The sequence below is a fragment of the Diceros bicornis genome, chromosome 37 (genome assembly GCF_020826845.1).
Source record: "Diceros bicornis minor isolate mBicDic1 chromosome 37, mDicBic1.mat.cur, whole genome shotgun sequence".
NCBI lineage: Eukaryota > Metazoa > Chordata > Mammalia > Perissodactyla > Rhinocerotidae > Diceros > Diceros bicornis.
The window spans coordinates 19,684,101-19,698,708 of NC_080776.1; the positions used below are offsets into that span (position 1 = coordinate 19,684,101).

The 14,608-nt window shown below is 41.4% G+C and overlaps 1 protein-coding gene across 8 annotated transcripts in view; it reads left to right on the top strand.

Moving 5' to 3' along the window:
- The window catches only part of ARMC9 (armadillo repeat containing 9), a 150,494-nt gene that overhangs the window by 18,273 nt on the left and 117,613 nt on the right, over positions 1-14,608 (top strand). For all 8 annotated transcript variants that reach the window (XM_058533192.1, XM_058533190.1, XM_058533191.1 and 5 more), the window contains exons 6-8: positions 947-1,039; positions 5,183-5,207; positions 11,792-11,949. In XM_058533192.1, coding sequence (XP_058389175.1) covers positions 947-1,039; positions 5,183-5,207; positions 11,792-11,949 — 276 coding nt within the window. The remainder of the gene's footprint in view (positions 1-946; positions 1,040-5,182; positions 5,208-11,791; positions 11,950-14,608) is intronic.

Genomic DNA, 14,608 nt, shown 5'->3' on the forward strand with positions numbered 1-14,608 from the left:
TTGGGTGGTAGATATTTTTATATGAAGATTATAAGGAAAATCATCCTGAGAAAGATTTTTGCTTATCACACTTTTTCTTTTTCTTTTTTTTGTTTTTTTTTTGGTGAGAAAGACTCGCCCTGAGCTAACATCTATTGCCAATCCTCTTCCTTTTTTTTCCCTTTCTCTCCCCAAAGCCCCAGTAGATAGTTATATGTCGTAGTTGCACATCCTCCTAGTTGCTGTATGTGGGACGCCGCCTCAACATGGCTGGACAAGTGGTGCGTGGATGCGCGCCTGGGATCCGAACCTGGGCCGCCAGTAGCGGAGCGCGCGCACTTAACCGCTACGCCACGGGGCCGGTCCCTCACACTTTTTCTTTTACTACTTGTCATTATTTTTTCCTTCTCAGTGAGCATTATTTGAGATAAAGAATTTATTTTTAAGGGATAAATCAAACTAAAAGTGTATCATAATTCTTGACATGATGGAGTATTTGAGGCAGATAACAGTTTCTGTCTTTTTTTTCTCATCTAGATAAGGTTTATGGAAATGAGTCCCTTTCTTCGGGAGACTTTCGGTAACTTAGTGATAATTGTATATGCCTGCCAGGGCCACATATGCCTAAACCGGACTAAATTATGTTTGGTATTCAACCTAATAAGGTTACTTGTCATACTTGTGTTGAAATCACATGAAATATTCAAATCGTGTACAGGGTTATTTTTTTCCCTGTTTATGAAAGAACTCTCTTCTTTCCTCCTGCTGTGGGTACTTGAATCTTCTGTAATTGAATTGGTCAGATGTCCTAAAACCTGTTCTTTACAGCATCACAACACTGGCAAGAAATCTTGCTTTTGATTTCAGTAACTGTGGGGTCATTTAACCCTAGAGGCCACAGCTTGGCAATGCTGTTGGCATTCGGTGATCTAGTGCGTTTATTTTTTTCTTTGTTTTTTTTCTTCAGGATTCTTGGACTCCAGAATTAAAGTTGAAGTTGGAAAAGTTTCTGGCTTTAATTTTTAAAGCCAGTAACACACCAAAGCTTTTAACATTGTATGTATCCTTTTGAAGCAAATGGAGACCACCTATGGTGTTTGGGTAGCACGCTGGCTTAGATTGCCTCATAAATAGGAATGAGTGATAGTGTTGCTTCCATATTTACAAGGTGAATGAAACATTAGTGAGAGGATGTGTTAAGGCCCATGAAGGGTTGACTTTTATGGCATTGGGTCTCTGAGACCTGGCTAGAGTCTTACTTTTTTTTTTCTTTTTTTTGTGAGGAAGATCAGCTCTGAGCCAACATCTTGCCAGTCCTCCTCTTTTTGCTGAGGAAGACTGGCCCTGGGCTAACATCTGTGCCCATCTTCCTCCACTTTATGTGGGATGCCGCCACAGCATGGCCTGACAAGCAGTACCTCAGTGCGTGCGCGGGATCCGAACCCTGGGCCACCAGCAGCGGAGTGCGCGCATTTAACCACTATGCCATGGGGCTGGACCCGGTTTTTTTTTTTTTTTTAATGCTGAGGAAGATTCGCCCGGGCTGACTGCCATGCCAGTCTTCCTCTATTTTGTATGTGGGTCGCCACCCCAGCATGGCTGCCAATGAGTGGTGTAGGTCCATGCCTGGGACTTGAACCCAGGCTGCCAAAGCGGAGTGCACCAAACTTAACCACTAGGCCATGGGGCTGGCCCCTAGGGTCTTATTTATTTATTTTTTTGATGAAGAAGATTAGCCCTGAGCTAACATCCGTTGCCAATCCTCCTCTTTTTGCTGAGGAAGATTGGCCCTGGGCTAACATCCATGTCCGTCTTCCTCTACTTTTTATATGTGGGACGTCTGCCACAGCATGGCCTGATAAGCGGTGCATAGGTCCATGCCTGGGATCCGAACCTGCAAACCCAAGGGCCCTGGAGCGGAGCATGTGAACTTAACCACTGCGCCACTGGGCTGGCCCCTAGGGTCTTATTTTTAAGTCATGTGCCTAGAAGCTGTCTTACTAGGAAAAAAAATATCTATCTCTTGGAAAAGAGCTCCTTGGAATAATTGTCCCTTTACAGAAGATCAGTCAACCACTTTTAAGGCCGTGGCAAACACCTTGAGGCCATGGCATATGGATCAAGTGACATATAGCTTGTTATTTAAATTGGGACATTTTAAAAAACAACTTTATTGAGGTATAATTTACATACCGTAAAATTCACCCATTGTAAGTGTACAATTTAATGATTTTTAGCAGATGTATAGAGTTGTGCAGCCATCACCACAATCCAGTTCAAGTCAGGCCACTCTGAGAGTAGAAAGGAGACACTAACTGGACAGAGTGCTGGGCATCAGATGTAAATGGACCCTGTCTAAGGAAGAGTGGGTGGATGTCACCCCACCCGTGGGAGGCTGATTTCCCAAAGCATGTTAGTCTTTAAGGATGCTTGTCTCCTTTTATTCTGAACAAGAATGTATCAAAAGTTATTTCATAACAAGAATATAACCTTTTGAATTATGAGGTTGGTGTTTGTTTTATATAATTTAATGAAAAATTCAGGCCACTTTGCTGCATAATCCCATCTGCTTCCTTTCTAATTCCAAAGCATTAAACTCCCTTTTCCTAATTGAACTCTTTTGTCCCTGGGATTCCGTGACGTGTTTCTTCTATTTCAGCTTCCTCAGCCTTCAGTGGCTCCCTGTTTCCTGGATTCAGTTCCTTAGCCTCACCTTGGACTGTCCACAGTCAGACTGAACTACAGCTCTTCTCTCTGCTTTTATATCCTTACGGTTTTGTTCAAGGACTTGCCTCTACCTACATACCTTGTGTTTGCATATGCAATCCTTTTTCCTCTTAGAGTTCCATATAAAATGACAGTTTTCAGTGAAATTAGGACTTTTCCAACTTGGCTTATGATTATTTTAATACTCTTAAAAAGCATTTCTCAGCTTAAACTTAATGGGTGCCAGTATGTTAAGATTCTAAAAGAAATTATTTACATAATAAATCATATTAGTTGTAGTAATAATAGCACCCACTTCATAGGAATATTATGAGGATTGAGTTAATACATGAAACTTGGTTAAGAACATCCAGCATGTAGTAAGTGCTTGATAACTATTAGCTGTTAGTATTCTAGTTTGCAAATACTTGTCACCTTTCACCCTGTTCAACATGCTTTGAAGCAAATATGCTGAAATATAGTAGGTAACTATAAACGTTATTCTTTTCTTTTCCTCGTTGCATGGAAATATTTGCAGTTCAGTTCAACACATATATTAAATTGAATATTGTGCTAGGAATTAGAGATACAAAGAAAAGGCCAAGACATAGTTCTCTTTAGCCAAGTTGGAGTTTTGAACAATAAAATGGGAGTCTGTGAGGCAGACAGAATGAGGGATAGGAATTCCAGATAGAGGGAATGGCTTGTGCAAAAGCACTGAGCCAGTATCTTTGAGAAACTACAAAGAATTCAGTGTTGCTGGAACAGAAGGATTAAGATAAAGTCAGAGACTAGGCAGGGACCAGGGACGTAAAGGTCCTGCCTTTGAAGCACTTTAAGGAGGAGAATAACATGGTCATGTTTACATTTTTAAAAAATCATTCTTTGTTATTCCTGATGATAAAAGTGACCGTATTCCTTATAGAAAATTTGGAAAGGATAGAAATGCATTTGTATACGTATGTACACCCCAAAATATGTAATGTTTCCAACAAACAAGGATAGATACCTGTATGTATGTGTGTGTTTTTTAATATTTTTATCAAATGAAGAGAGCATTTCCCCATATTATTAAATATTCTTCAGAAGCAGGTTGTTTCCTCAAAAGTTTAAACATAGGGTTAACCACATGACCCAGCAATTCCTCTCCTAGCTATGTACCCAAGAGAAATGAAAACAAATGTCTGTACAACAACTTGTACATGAATGTTCATAGCAATGTTGTTCAAATAGCCGAAAAGTGCAGACAACCCAAATGTCCATCAACTGATGAATGGATAAACAAAATGTGGTCTAGGCGTGTAGTGGAATGTTACTTGGCAATAAAAATGAATGAATTACTGATATGTGCTACAACGTGGATAAACCTTGAAAACATTAAGCTAAGTGAAAGAAGCCAGACACAAAAGGCTGCCTATTGTATGATTCCATTTATATGAAAGGTCCAGAAGAGGCAAATCTATAGAGACAGTAGATTAGTGGTTGCCTAGGGCTGGGGAGGGTGGGGAAAATGGGGATGACTGCTGATGGATACAGGTTTCTTTTTTTTGGGTGATGAAAATGTTCTACATTTTCATTGATTGTTGTGATCATTGCACAACTGAATATACCAAAAACCATTGAAATGTATACTTTAAATGGGTGAATGATACAGTATACGAATTGCCTCTCAATAAAACTGTTACCAAAAAAATTAACAAAACCCAAACAAAACAAATTCAATACCTTGCCTTCAGCCATGAGGCTGGCTGGGTGGCAGCTGATTTAAACCCAGGCAGTCTGGCTCCATAGTGCACTCGTAGTTACTGTGCTGTGCTGTTTTCATCCCCATCTCCATTTCCTTAGGATAAAGCTTTAGCCTTGAAGCTACAGAGTTAAAGGGTATGAATTCAGATTTGCGTTTTGAGTAGAAAGTTTTGGTAGTGGTGGGAAAGGTCTTTTGAAGAGGGTAAGGAGGCCAGTCAGGGCACTGTTGAAATAGTACAAGACTTGGACGCACATAGCAGAAACTGAGATGGAGAGAAGAGGCTTTATTTGAGAGTGAGTCATCCAGGTGTTAGGAAGTCGGTTACCTGTCTTAGCTGTTTATAGCAACATTAAGAAGTGGCCTTCACCCGCCTGGTGGTGTAGTGGTTAAGTTCACGTGCTCCGCTTCAGTGGCCCGGGGTCACCAGTTTGGATCCCGGGCTCGGACCTACGCACTGCTTATCAAAGCCATGCTGTGGCAGCGTCCCATATAAAGTAGAGGAAGATGGGTACAGATGTTAGCCCAGTGCCAGTCTTCCCCAGCAAAAAGAGGAGGATTGGCAACAGATGTTAGCTCAGGGCTAATCTTCCTCCAAAAAAAAAAAAAAAAGAAGAAGTGGCCTTCACTGTCCTGAGAATTCCCTTTTTTTTTACCATGCTGAGGCTCTTTCTCTGATTGGCCTCACAATGTGAGATACCTGAGTTACTGTATCCTGAATGCCTGTTTTCCTGAACTTCTTCCTCATCCCAGAAGGAGAATGGACAGAGTAACAAAGGTAAATCATCTAGAGTAAAAAATTTTTAACAACTTTGGCAACTCAAGTTTTAAGTAACGAGATAGAATTCCACGGACTTAGCAAAGGAGGGCTTTAAAAGTCTAAATATTTATGAAGTGCTTTGCAATCATTTTTATCTGCAATTCCTTGAGGCCCACTTTTCAGGCTGGCTGGTATTGTTAGCTTTGTCTTGCGTGTCAGGTAACTAAGACGTGGAGAAATGAAGAGAATCCAGGCAATATGCCAAAGGGACGTGCTGTAGCCGCACAGTTAGAAGACAGTACAGCAGGGGTGGGGGAAGAATTGTTTCAGTATCTTTCCCTTTGACCTTGAGCTAGACTAATGGGGTCTTATCTCAGTAGCAGTGTGGAGCACCCATTCTTATAAAGCATTTCCATTTTTTACATTCAGAGTAGGAATTTCAGTCCTAAGTTTATAGCATAAAATGATGGTTTTCCATGATTGTAATTTTTACTAGAACTGTTTATTTTTCAGAAAGATGAGAAAAACTTTAGCTGATATGAAATTGGTGGCCACAGTTGGGGTTCTTTGCCCGAGTTTTGTCTTTGATACTACATCATGAAAACTGCTTAAGTTGTTACGGGTATATGGGTATCTGATGGGCTTCACGCCTCTGGTAGGTGTGGGTGGCATAAGCCTCAGTTCCCAGCAGGGGGAGTTTTACTACGTGAAATAGTACGTGTGCCCTTTGCTCAGCAGAGTAATGTTGGAGAGGATTTCAACACTTCCTGCCCTTGTTTTTCTGTGTTTCTTTTTAGAGAGTTAAAGTTTTCTAAAGAATGGAAGCATTAGTAAATTATTTAGCCCTTTGCTTTCCAGGGAGTGGACAAACGAGCAGTGCTTTAGATTTGACATAGGACGGCTTTTGTAGCTTCAGATAAGACGAGTTTGAATGTTTCTGCCCTCTGCAGCCTTGCGTGTCTCCAGCCCAGCACTTCTGAATGTGCAGCTGGTTCTGCCAGCTGTGCCACGCCTCCTGTAGATCAGAGGGGATGGGCCCCACTGGCCCTTTATGGAGGAGCAGCAGGTCTCAGGAATTATTTCCCTGGTCCCGTGCTGAACAGAGGAGCAGGGGTACAGATGTGGCCTCCTGGGGTCAACATGGAATGCTCCGAGGGTCACCAGGCTGCAGCCTTGGAGCTCCCTGAGGTTGCTCTGCCCCGCACAGTGATGCCCGAGGATAAGTCCCAGCGGTCACTCCGGCCCTTCAGGCCTGCTCCCCGCAGTGTTGGTATGGTTCCTGGGCCTTGGCTCGGGGGGTCCTGTGCCGGTTTTCTCATATCCAGCACAGATGGAATTCCTACATTGGGCTGAGCGCTTGGCTCTCGCCCTGCAACTCCTGGAGATGCTCCTTTGCCCACTAGTTTTATTTCTATTACTACCTAGCAAACCACCTCAGACTTAGTGGCATAAAACAGCAAAGTCCGTTTATTATCATCATCTCGCATGGTCTGGGAGTTGTGGGCTCAGTTAGGCAGTCCTCCCTCGGGGTGTCTCATAGGTGCAGACAGAGCTGAGTGGGGCCATCTCCAAGGCTTTCTCACCATGTGCACAAGGTGGCTGATGCTGACTGTCGGCTGGGATCTCAGCAGAGGCCCTTGACTGGAACAACTACACGGACTCTCCATGTGGCCTGGGCTTCCTCTAGGCGTGGAGACTAGGTTCCAAGGGTGGGTGTTCCCAGAGAGAGCCGGATGGAAGCTGTGTTACCTTTTCTGACTCAGCCTCTGAAGTAACTCACTGTCATTTCTGCTGCATTCCTTCATTAGAAGCGAATTCGTAAGGCCAGCTTACATTCAAAGGAAGGAGAATTGCATTCCACCTCTTGATAGGAAGGAGTGTCACAAGACTTTGCAGTTACATTTTAAAACCTCCACCCCACCTGCATCCTTTGGGTCTCACAGAACTGCCCTAGTTCTTAACTGAATCTGCTTAGTCCCTGTTCAGATTTGGCCTTTGGACTCCTTGGCGCTGGGGGAGGGAAGGTGGTGAGAAACTTCTCCCTGATTCCTGAGTTTCTGCCAGCCTCTGTCACCCCAGCATACCCTGCAGTTTTTGAGGATAGCTTTTTGCCGGGAACCAGTTATGTCTCTGATAAGTGGCCCGATTTTGCAGACAAAATAAACATAGTAGGGGAAATGCAAAGAAGAGCCTGTGTTTTCCTACAGATCTTTCATTTGGAATTTCCGCAAGGAGGCTGGGATTTTCGAGCCTTCTTTAAGTTTGATTTGATTGACTTTTCTGAGGATAGCCAAGCTGAATGTCTGTGGAATTGAGTCTGGCAGGCACAGTATGTGTCTGTGGCTGAATACACCCCGAAATGCAGTATTGCCATGGAGATCAGGGATTAGCACCACAGGGCATTTGAACCAGGCCCAGTGTCATGACAGCTAGTTTGTCACCAGCTGAGGCTGCAGTCACCACAAGGCACAGACATGCCCTCAAATTAATTTGACTCTAGACTCAGGTGTTGTTTTTCTTTAGTTGATTGATTGGATAAATCTATGTGTCTTGATAGGAAGGTTTCATGGATAAAGTGAGATTTCCATAAGCTTTTGAAGAAGGCAAAAAAAGTGCTTGGAATAGAAAATTCTCTCAAAAGGAATTATGTTAAAAGATGGTGTTTAGAGTAAAAACTTAGGGTGACAATATAACATATTGGATTATTATTTTCACCTAGCTAACTAAAAAGGACATAGAAATAGTATCTTGTAGCATATCTGTCTTTAATTGATTTGGCTCCTTCAGGAAGTGAACAACCTATCATTTTTCTAGAGTTCAGAGCCCTAAGTAGTGTTTTTAAAAATGATGACTTATATTCATAGTTATAAGTCATGACTTTCTTCATCCAGTGTTTGTGGATTACTAGGATAGCAAAGAGCTTTTTTAGGTCTTAATACAAAGAAGAAAGAGTATATCATAAAGATAGAGTGATTGATTTTAGGTTTTTATATTAGGTTAGAAAAACAAGTCCATATTTTAAAATGTGTCATTTTGTCTTGAGCAGCCAAGGAATCTCTCAAATTAAATCTCATCTGTTCTTGAAAAAAAATAAAAAGGAATACACCTAAGTGAAGTAGAAGTGTTTTAACAGGAGAAAGCTTGACTGTAGGGAAGGTCTCCATCACTTTGTTATTGTTTCTTCACATGCTAGAATTATAGGAAAACTTTCTGTGACCTTAACTGGTATGCTTTTAGTTGTGTATATCTCTTGTTTAAACCTTGGCATGCAATTCTTTGGACTTTTGCACAAATTATGTCAGTAGTTTTGAAATATGAAGAATCTCAATAAATTTCATTGGCATGACTAAGACAGCTTCATTAAAATAACATGGAATAAGACATCTCCATTAAAAGCTGAGATCCTGCATGGCAAGACATCTTGGCTTAGTTGTCCCTGTCTCATAAAACTTTTGACAGGGAAAAAAGAGTCCAAGTTCTCTTTAATGCTCAGAAATAAAGTTGATATTTTGAGCTGTGACCCAAATAGCTTACAGTAACGGTCAGGTCCTATTTGTAGCCAGCTAAAGTGTCTGCAAGGTGATGTCTGGATAGATGTTTTGCTAAATTGGTGTATGTGAAGTGGTCACAGACGTTTCAGCCCGGTTGCCTACTTCTCTCCTTCCTGTAGGCTGCTGGCGGTTAGGTTTCTATTCCCTCATGTGTACCATACATTAAAATTGTCATCGGTTCCAATTCTGGATTCCTAAGGCAAAAGTTCCATAAGTAGTCCCTTAATTGTACGATGAGTTTCTGAGGGGAAGAGTTCCTTTATGCAGTCCCTTTTAGAGAGGGACTACTTTGATGACATTAACATTGATGATTTTGGAAGTCATTTGACCCAGTAATAGGTTTTCGTACTTTGTTCATTATCTGTCACTTGGTACATGTTGAGAGGGTTTGCACAGATGATCTCTAACATTTTCTACCACAAAATGGGATTATAAATATTCTGTAGAATTTTCATTGTTGGAAGTTCTGGTTTATGTAATTTTGAATTTTGTACATATGAAAAAGCTTTAATAATGCTTGGTGTAGGAAGAAGGTAATGACTCCCTCTCCCTAATAATATATAAGGAGAAGTTTGATAAATGATTTCCAGGAATATTCTCCAAAGGTTCAAGTACTGGGTGTAAATTTGTGCCAGATGACTTTTTAAAGTTATCTTTTAATACTGAGATTTGATGGGTGCTAAATAATAATAGTTCATTATTATGTGATATTTTAGATTTTAATAGTTAAAATATTTTATTTCTGCACATCAATAATCATGAAACATGAAAGTTTTTGAAATACAGTTTGAATGTGGGTACTCCTCATAGCTGTTTAGGACACAAATTAGGAGGAATGGTAACTTAGGACAGTAGCTCTCAAATGTATGGTATGCATCAGAGCCATTTGGGGAGATTTTTTGACAATATAGATACTCAGTCCCTACCCAGTATCCACAGAATCAGAGTCTCTGAAGGTGAGGCTTGATCATCTTTATTTTTGGATGGTGCTGATATATTTCAGAGTTTGCATCCCACTGCTTTAGGATGTAACTTTTCTGCTGCTTTTTCAAGTTATCTGCTTGCATAGAGATACATTTAGAAAACCTTTGACCCCTTTCCATGAAAGGAAATAATAGTAATAACTGCCACTTACTGGTCACCTGCTACGGACCAACATTGTACTGGACACTGTGAGTATGTTTAGTCATTTAATCCTCACAATAACCCTTCAAGGTCATTATCATTTTCCCCATTTTTTTACAGGTTAAGAAATGAGACTCAGAGAAGTTCAATATCTTGCCCCAGGTTACCCAGCCAGAAAGTGGTGGAGTAGGGATTTGAGCTCAGGTCTTTATAATTTAAAAATCTCTCTCTGTATACATGAAATGTGTTCTAAAATGAAGAGTTTAAATATTACACAGTGCCTGGATCAGGACAATAGTGAGTTACCTTGGATTTTGGGGCAGCGTCATTCCTTCCATCCAAAGTGTAGCCTTCCAGGGAAGGGGAAAAGTAGGATGGGGCAAAGGAGTGTTGACACAGATAAAGATTTGCATATTCCAACTGTGCTCAGGGTGGCTTGGCCATCAGGTGCTGCCGAGGTGTTATGAGAGGTTCGGGGATTCTACCGGAGATGTAAAAGAAACTTTCCACTCCAAACAAATGGACTGAAGGTATATTTTATTATATAGAGGATAGTAAAGGCGATAGTCCACAAACAGATCCGAATAGGTCAAATAATAAGAGGGAAAAAACACCAGCTCGACTGGAAAGGGAAAACATCCACATCGGCTGAGATAGCAGCAGATCCGAATAGGTCATATAATAAGAGGGAAAAACATCAGATCGATTGGAAAGGGAAACACCAGATCGACTGAAGGGAAATGACACAAATCAACCGGAAAGAGAAACACCAGGTTGACCGAAAAGAGAACACATCAGATCAATTACTTTACAATAAATCAATTATTTATATAACATTCACGCCCCACTGCCGGGAGAGTCCTGTCAATCAACGTGGCTAGGCGGGAATCATACCTCCTGGGCAAGGCGTCCCTTCCACAGGTGGAACTCGCACAGAGTCTTAGTCTCCAGCAGTTTATATAAGCAGCTACAGAGTTTACAGAGCAAGGATCTAGTGTTGCCATGCACAAATGGTTATCAGTGGCGTATGTGCACTGAGCCCCTTGGCTAACGTCCCAGCCCAGTAATTGTGTACGTGCATTGTTCTCTTTGGTTATCGTCCTAGCCCGGCACAGATGGCCAGTCCATCCCGTGCTACCACGCTCCAAGAGCCTTGAAATGTTACAACTTGCAACGCTCTCTGTGGAAGAAGGGCCAGTTCCCACCATGCAGCAAGCAGCTTTTATATTTCTTTTTGTGCTGGTGGCTGTAGGTCAATGGAGCGGCCAAACATGGCTGTACTCATGTCAAGACACGAGGGGCAGTGGGAGGGTTGGATTCTACGAAGAGAATTCTAGAACCTTCCAAGGCTGCCTGCTTAAGGGTTTTTGGGGTGATTTTTGCTTTATCAAACTGGCAGAATGAGCACCTGGAATCTTATCTCATTCTGGCTTCTAGTTTTCTCCAGTGTCAGTCACACGGCCCTAACCTTTACTTAACACGAAGAACTGTCCTATGGTTATGAATTGTCCCCCAGGCAACCTCCCAGGGCAGAAATAGAAAAAGACATAGGTTTGGTTCAGCCATTTTGTGGGCTGATTATAGAAAGAAATGTTGAGTTTGTTTCTTGCACATAGAAGAACTAAAAGCAATTGCATGGGGTTCAGTCAAGAAAATAGATTTTGTTAGGAAAACCAGTAATGATTCGGTTGGACTACCAAAGATATCTAAAATCAGTGATTACAAAGCACTCTGTAATTAGATGTGGCATGAAATAGAAGTAAAACGTTAAACACAAATAGTGTCAAGTTTATTGTTATAGCAAAATACTCTGACAGTAGATATGGACTCCCTTGAGAAGAATATAATTATTTTTTATCTTGTGGGTTTTTTTCTAATTGTTGTTTTTTTGTTTTGTTTTAATGTAAATATAATTTATCTTCCTAGAAATGTTGCGGCAGCTCCACCAGCAGCTGATAGAAGCTGAGCGTCGGTCCATGACGTACCTGAAACGGTACAGTAAGATCCAGGCGGACTACCACAGTCTCATCGGCGTCACGGCCGAGCTGGTGGATTCTCTGGAGGCCACGGTCAGTGGCAAGATGGTAAGAAAGCTCCCCGACAGTTCACTTGTTGTTTTGAGATAGGGAGGTGTTATGGGCGTGGACGGTGTTGATGTGCGATTCCTGGCCACTCCCAGCCAATGACGCCTGCCCCGCTGCTTCACAAAGCCAACGGCACAGCGGAGACCAGGCTGACGTGCCATGCTGTGTATCATGCTGTTTGCAGTATTTCATCCATTTTTCCTGACACATTATCTACCGTGTTTTTCTCTACCATATTCTTAATGTTAGTAAAGAATAAATTGGCAACAGAAAAAAATATTACGTAGTGGCATAAAAATGAAGGAGAAATACCCTGCTGGTACATAGGAAAGCAGATTTTCGTATATTGATTTTGTATCCAGCTACCTTTCTGAACTCTTAATCTGAAAGATTCTTTTGATTGATTCTGCTGTATTCTAGGTTGGCAGTCATATCATCTTCAAATAATATTTTTGTTTTGCTTTTCTCATTATATATTATAACTTTCTTTTTTCTTAGCGTATTGGCTAAGACTATGGGACATTGTTCAGTACTGTGATCATAGGCGTCTTTGTCTTATTCCTGACTTTAATGGGAATGACTCTAGTGTTTTACTTAATAAAAAATTAGAAAGTATAATAAAATCTCTTTGTGGAAATATAATTTTTTTTTAAATGGAATTAGTTGTAGGTTCATATGTAATTAAAACAAGTAACGCTGTTGTACACTTTGCCCAGTTTCCTCCAATCATAACATTCCTCATAACTGTAGTACAATAGCACAACCTGGGTGTTGGCCCTGACACAGCCTAGTGCTCTTCAGGTTTCCCCAGTTGTACTTGTACTCGTGTGTGTGTGTGTGTGTGTATATTAAGCTTTATACAACTTTTATCACCAATTTAAGTTTGTGTATTAGAATTGTTTTTAGTAACTTAAAAAATATGATTACAAATTAATGTGTATTATAGGAAATTTCAGAAATATAGAACTATGCAAAAATAAAATTAAAATTACCTGTAATTGTGTCACTAGTGATAACACTTGTTAACATTCCAGACTTTTTTTAATACTTAGATACACATGTTTCATAAAAATGGACTCTAATTCACAGACAGTTTTCTAGTCTGCTCTTTTCCTTAATACTGAATCATGCGTTCTTGAAGTCATTAAATATTCTTCTACAATGCCTCACTTGTACTGGCTGTAGAGTTTTCCATCACATGGCAATGTCATACTTTACTGTCAGGTCCCCATTTTTGGACATTTAGGTTGTTTTCCAGGTTTTCACTTTCATAAATTAGAAAAGGAGATATCCTTGGAGATGTGCCTGTGTTACATTTTTTAAAGTTGATTTTCTGGGTTGAAATCTATGCTAAAGTCCTCCTGGAGGGTTTTGCCAATCTGATTCCACTGGTAGTTCATTTTCTTATACCCTTACCAATCTTGGGTGTTACTGTTAAAATTTTTGTGTTTTGCAAATTTGATCGGTGAGAAATAGTATCTCAGGATTTAAAAACATTACATTCATTGCATATGAAATTGAACGTTTTTTGTGTGCTTCTCTCATTCATTTATCAAAGATTTGTTGAATGCTTATGATGTACCAGGCCCTGTTCTAGGTGTTTGGGATACGTTAGGCAGCAAAACAAAGATGCCTGCCTCATGGAGGGTACATTCCAGTAGGGGAGAGAGATAATACATAGTCAACATAAAGATAATAGATAAGGAAATTATGTAGTGTGCTAGAAAATGGCAAGGGCTAGGAGAAAAAAAGTGAAGTGGCGTAAAGGGGATCAGAATTTGTGGGGATATGCGTGTGTGGGCAGGGGGCAGTTTTAGATAGGCAGTCAGGGTGAGCTTCATTGATAGTGGATGCTTGAGTGAACATTTGAAAGAGGTGAGAGAATTAGTTATGTGACTCTCTGGGATTCTCCCAGAACTCTAGGCCAGTGGAACAGCCAATGCAAAGGACCAAAAGTGGGAGTGTGCCTCGCGTGTTCGAGGAGTGATGCAAAGAGTCGGTGTGGCTGGCCTGAGTGAGGGGGAGAGCGAGGGAGAAGTGGGAAACGAGACACAGCAGGTCATGAGGGGGGGCCCTGGGGGGCCACGGTAGGGATTTGGGCTTTTACTACAATTAAACTGGGAAGCAGAACAGTGGAGTGGTCTGGTATGGCGTGTTGTGAAAGGATCACCTGGCCGTTGGTTTAGTTTAGTCCATAGTGGGCGTTAGGGGAAAGTAGGGAGACCAGCAGGAGGGTCTTGCAGTCACGGAAGGGAGATCTGGTGGTGGTGGAGGTAGCAGGCGAGGTGGGAGAGGTGCTCGCTGGGTGTGGTATGAGGGAGAGCCAACAGTGTTTCCTGCTGGATTGGACCTGGGGAGACGGAGAGACAGAGAGAGGATTGTCAAGGATGACTCCACGTGTCGGCCTAAGCTGCTGGAAAGGTGGCATGGCCACCAGTAGAGACGGGGGAGGCCTTGGGTGGGGCAGGTTTGGGGGAGTCAGAAATTCAGCTTCAGACGTGGCTGTTAGACACAGGCCATTCACTGTTCATCTTGTATAAATATTTTCCTGTTTGTTGCTTGCTTTTTAATTTAATGTTCCTTAATTTAGTAAAGTTTATGTTTTTATGGAGTCAAATCTATCAATTTCCCTTTATCCATTCTGCCTTTTCATAGTGTT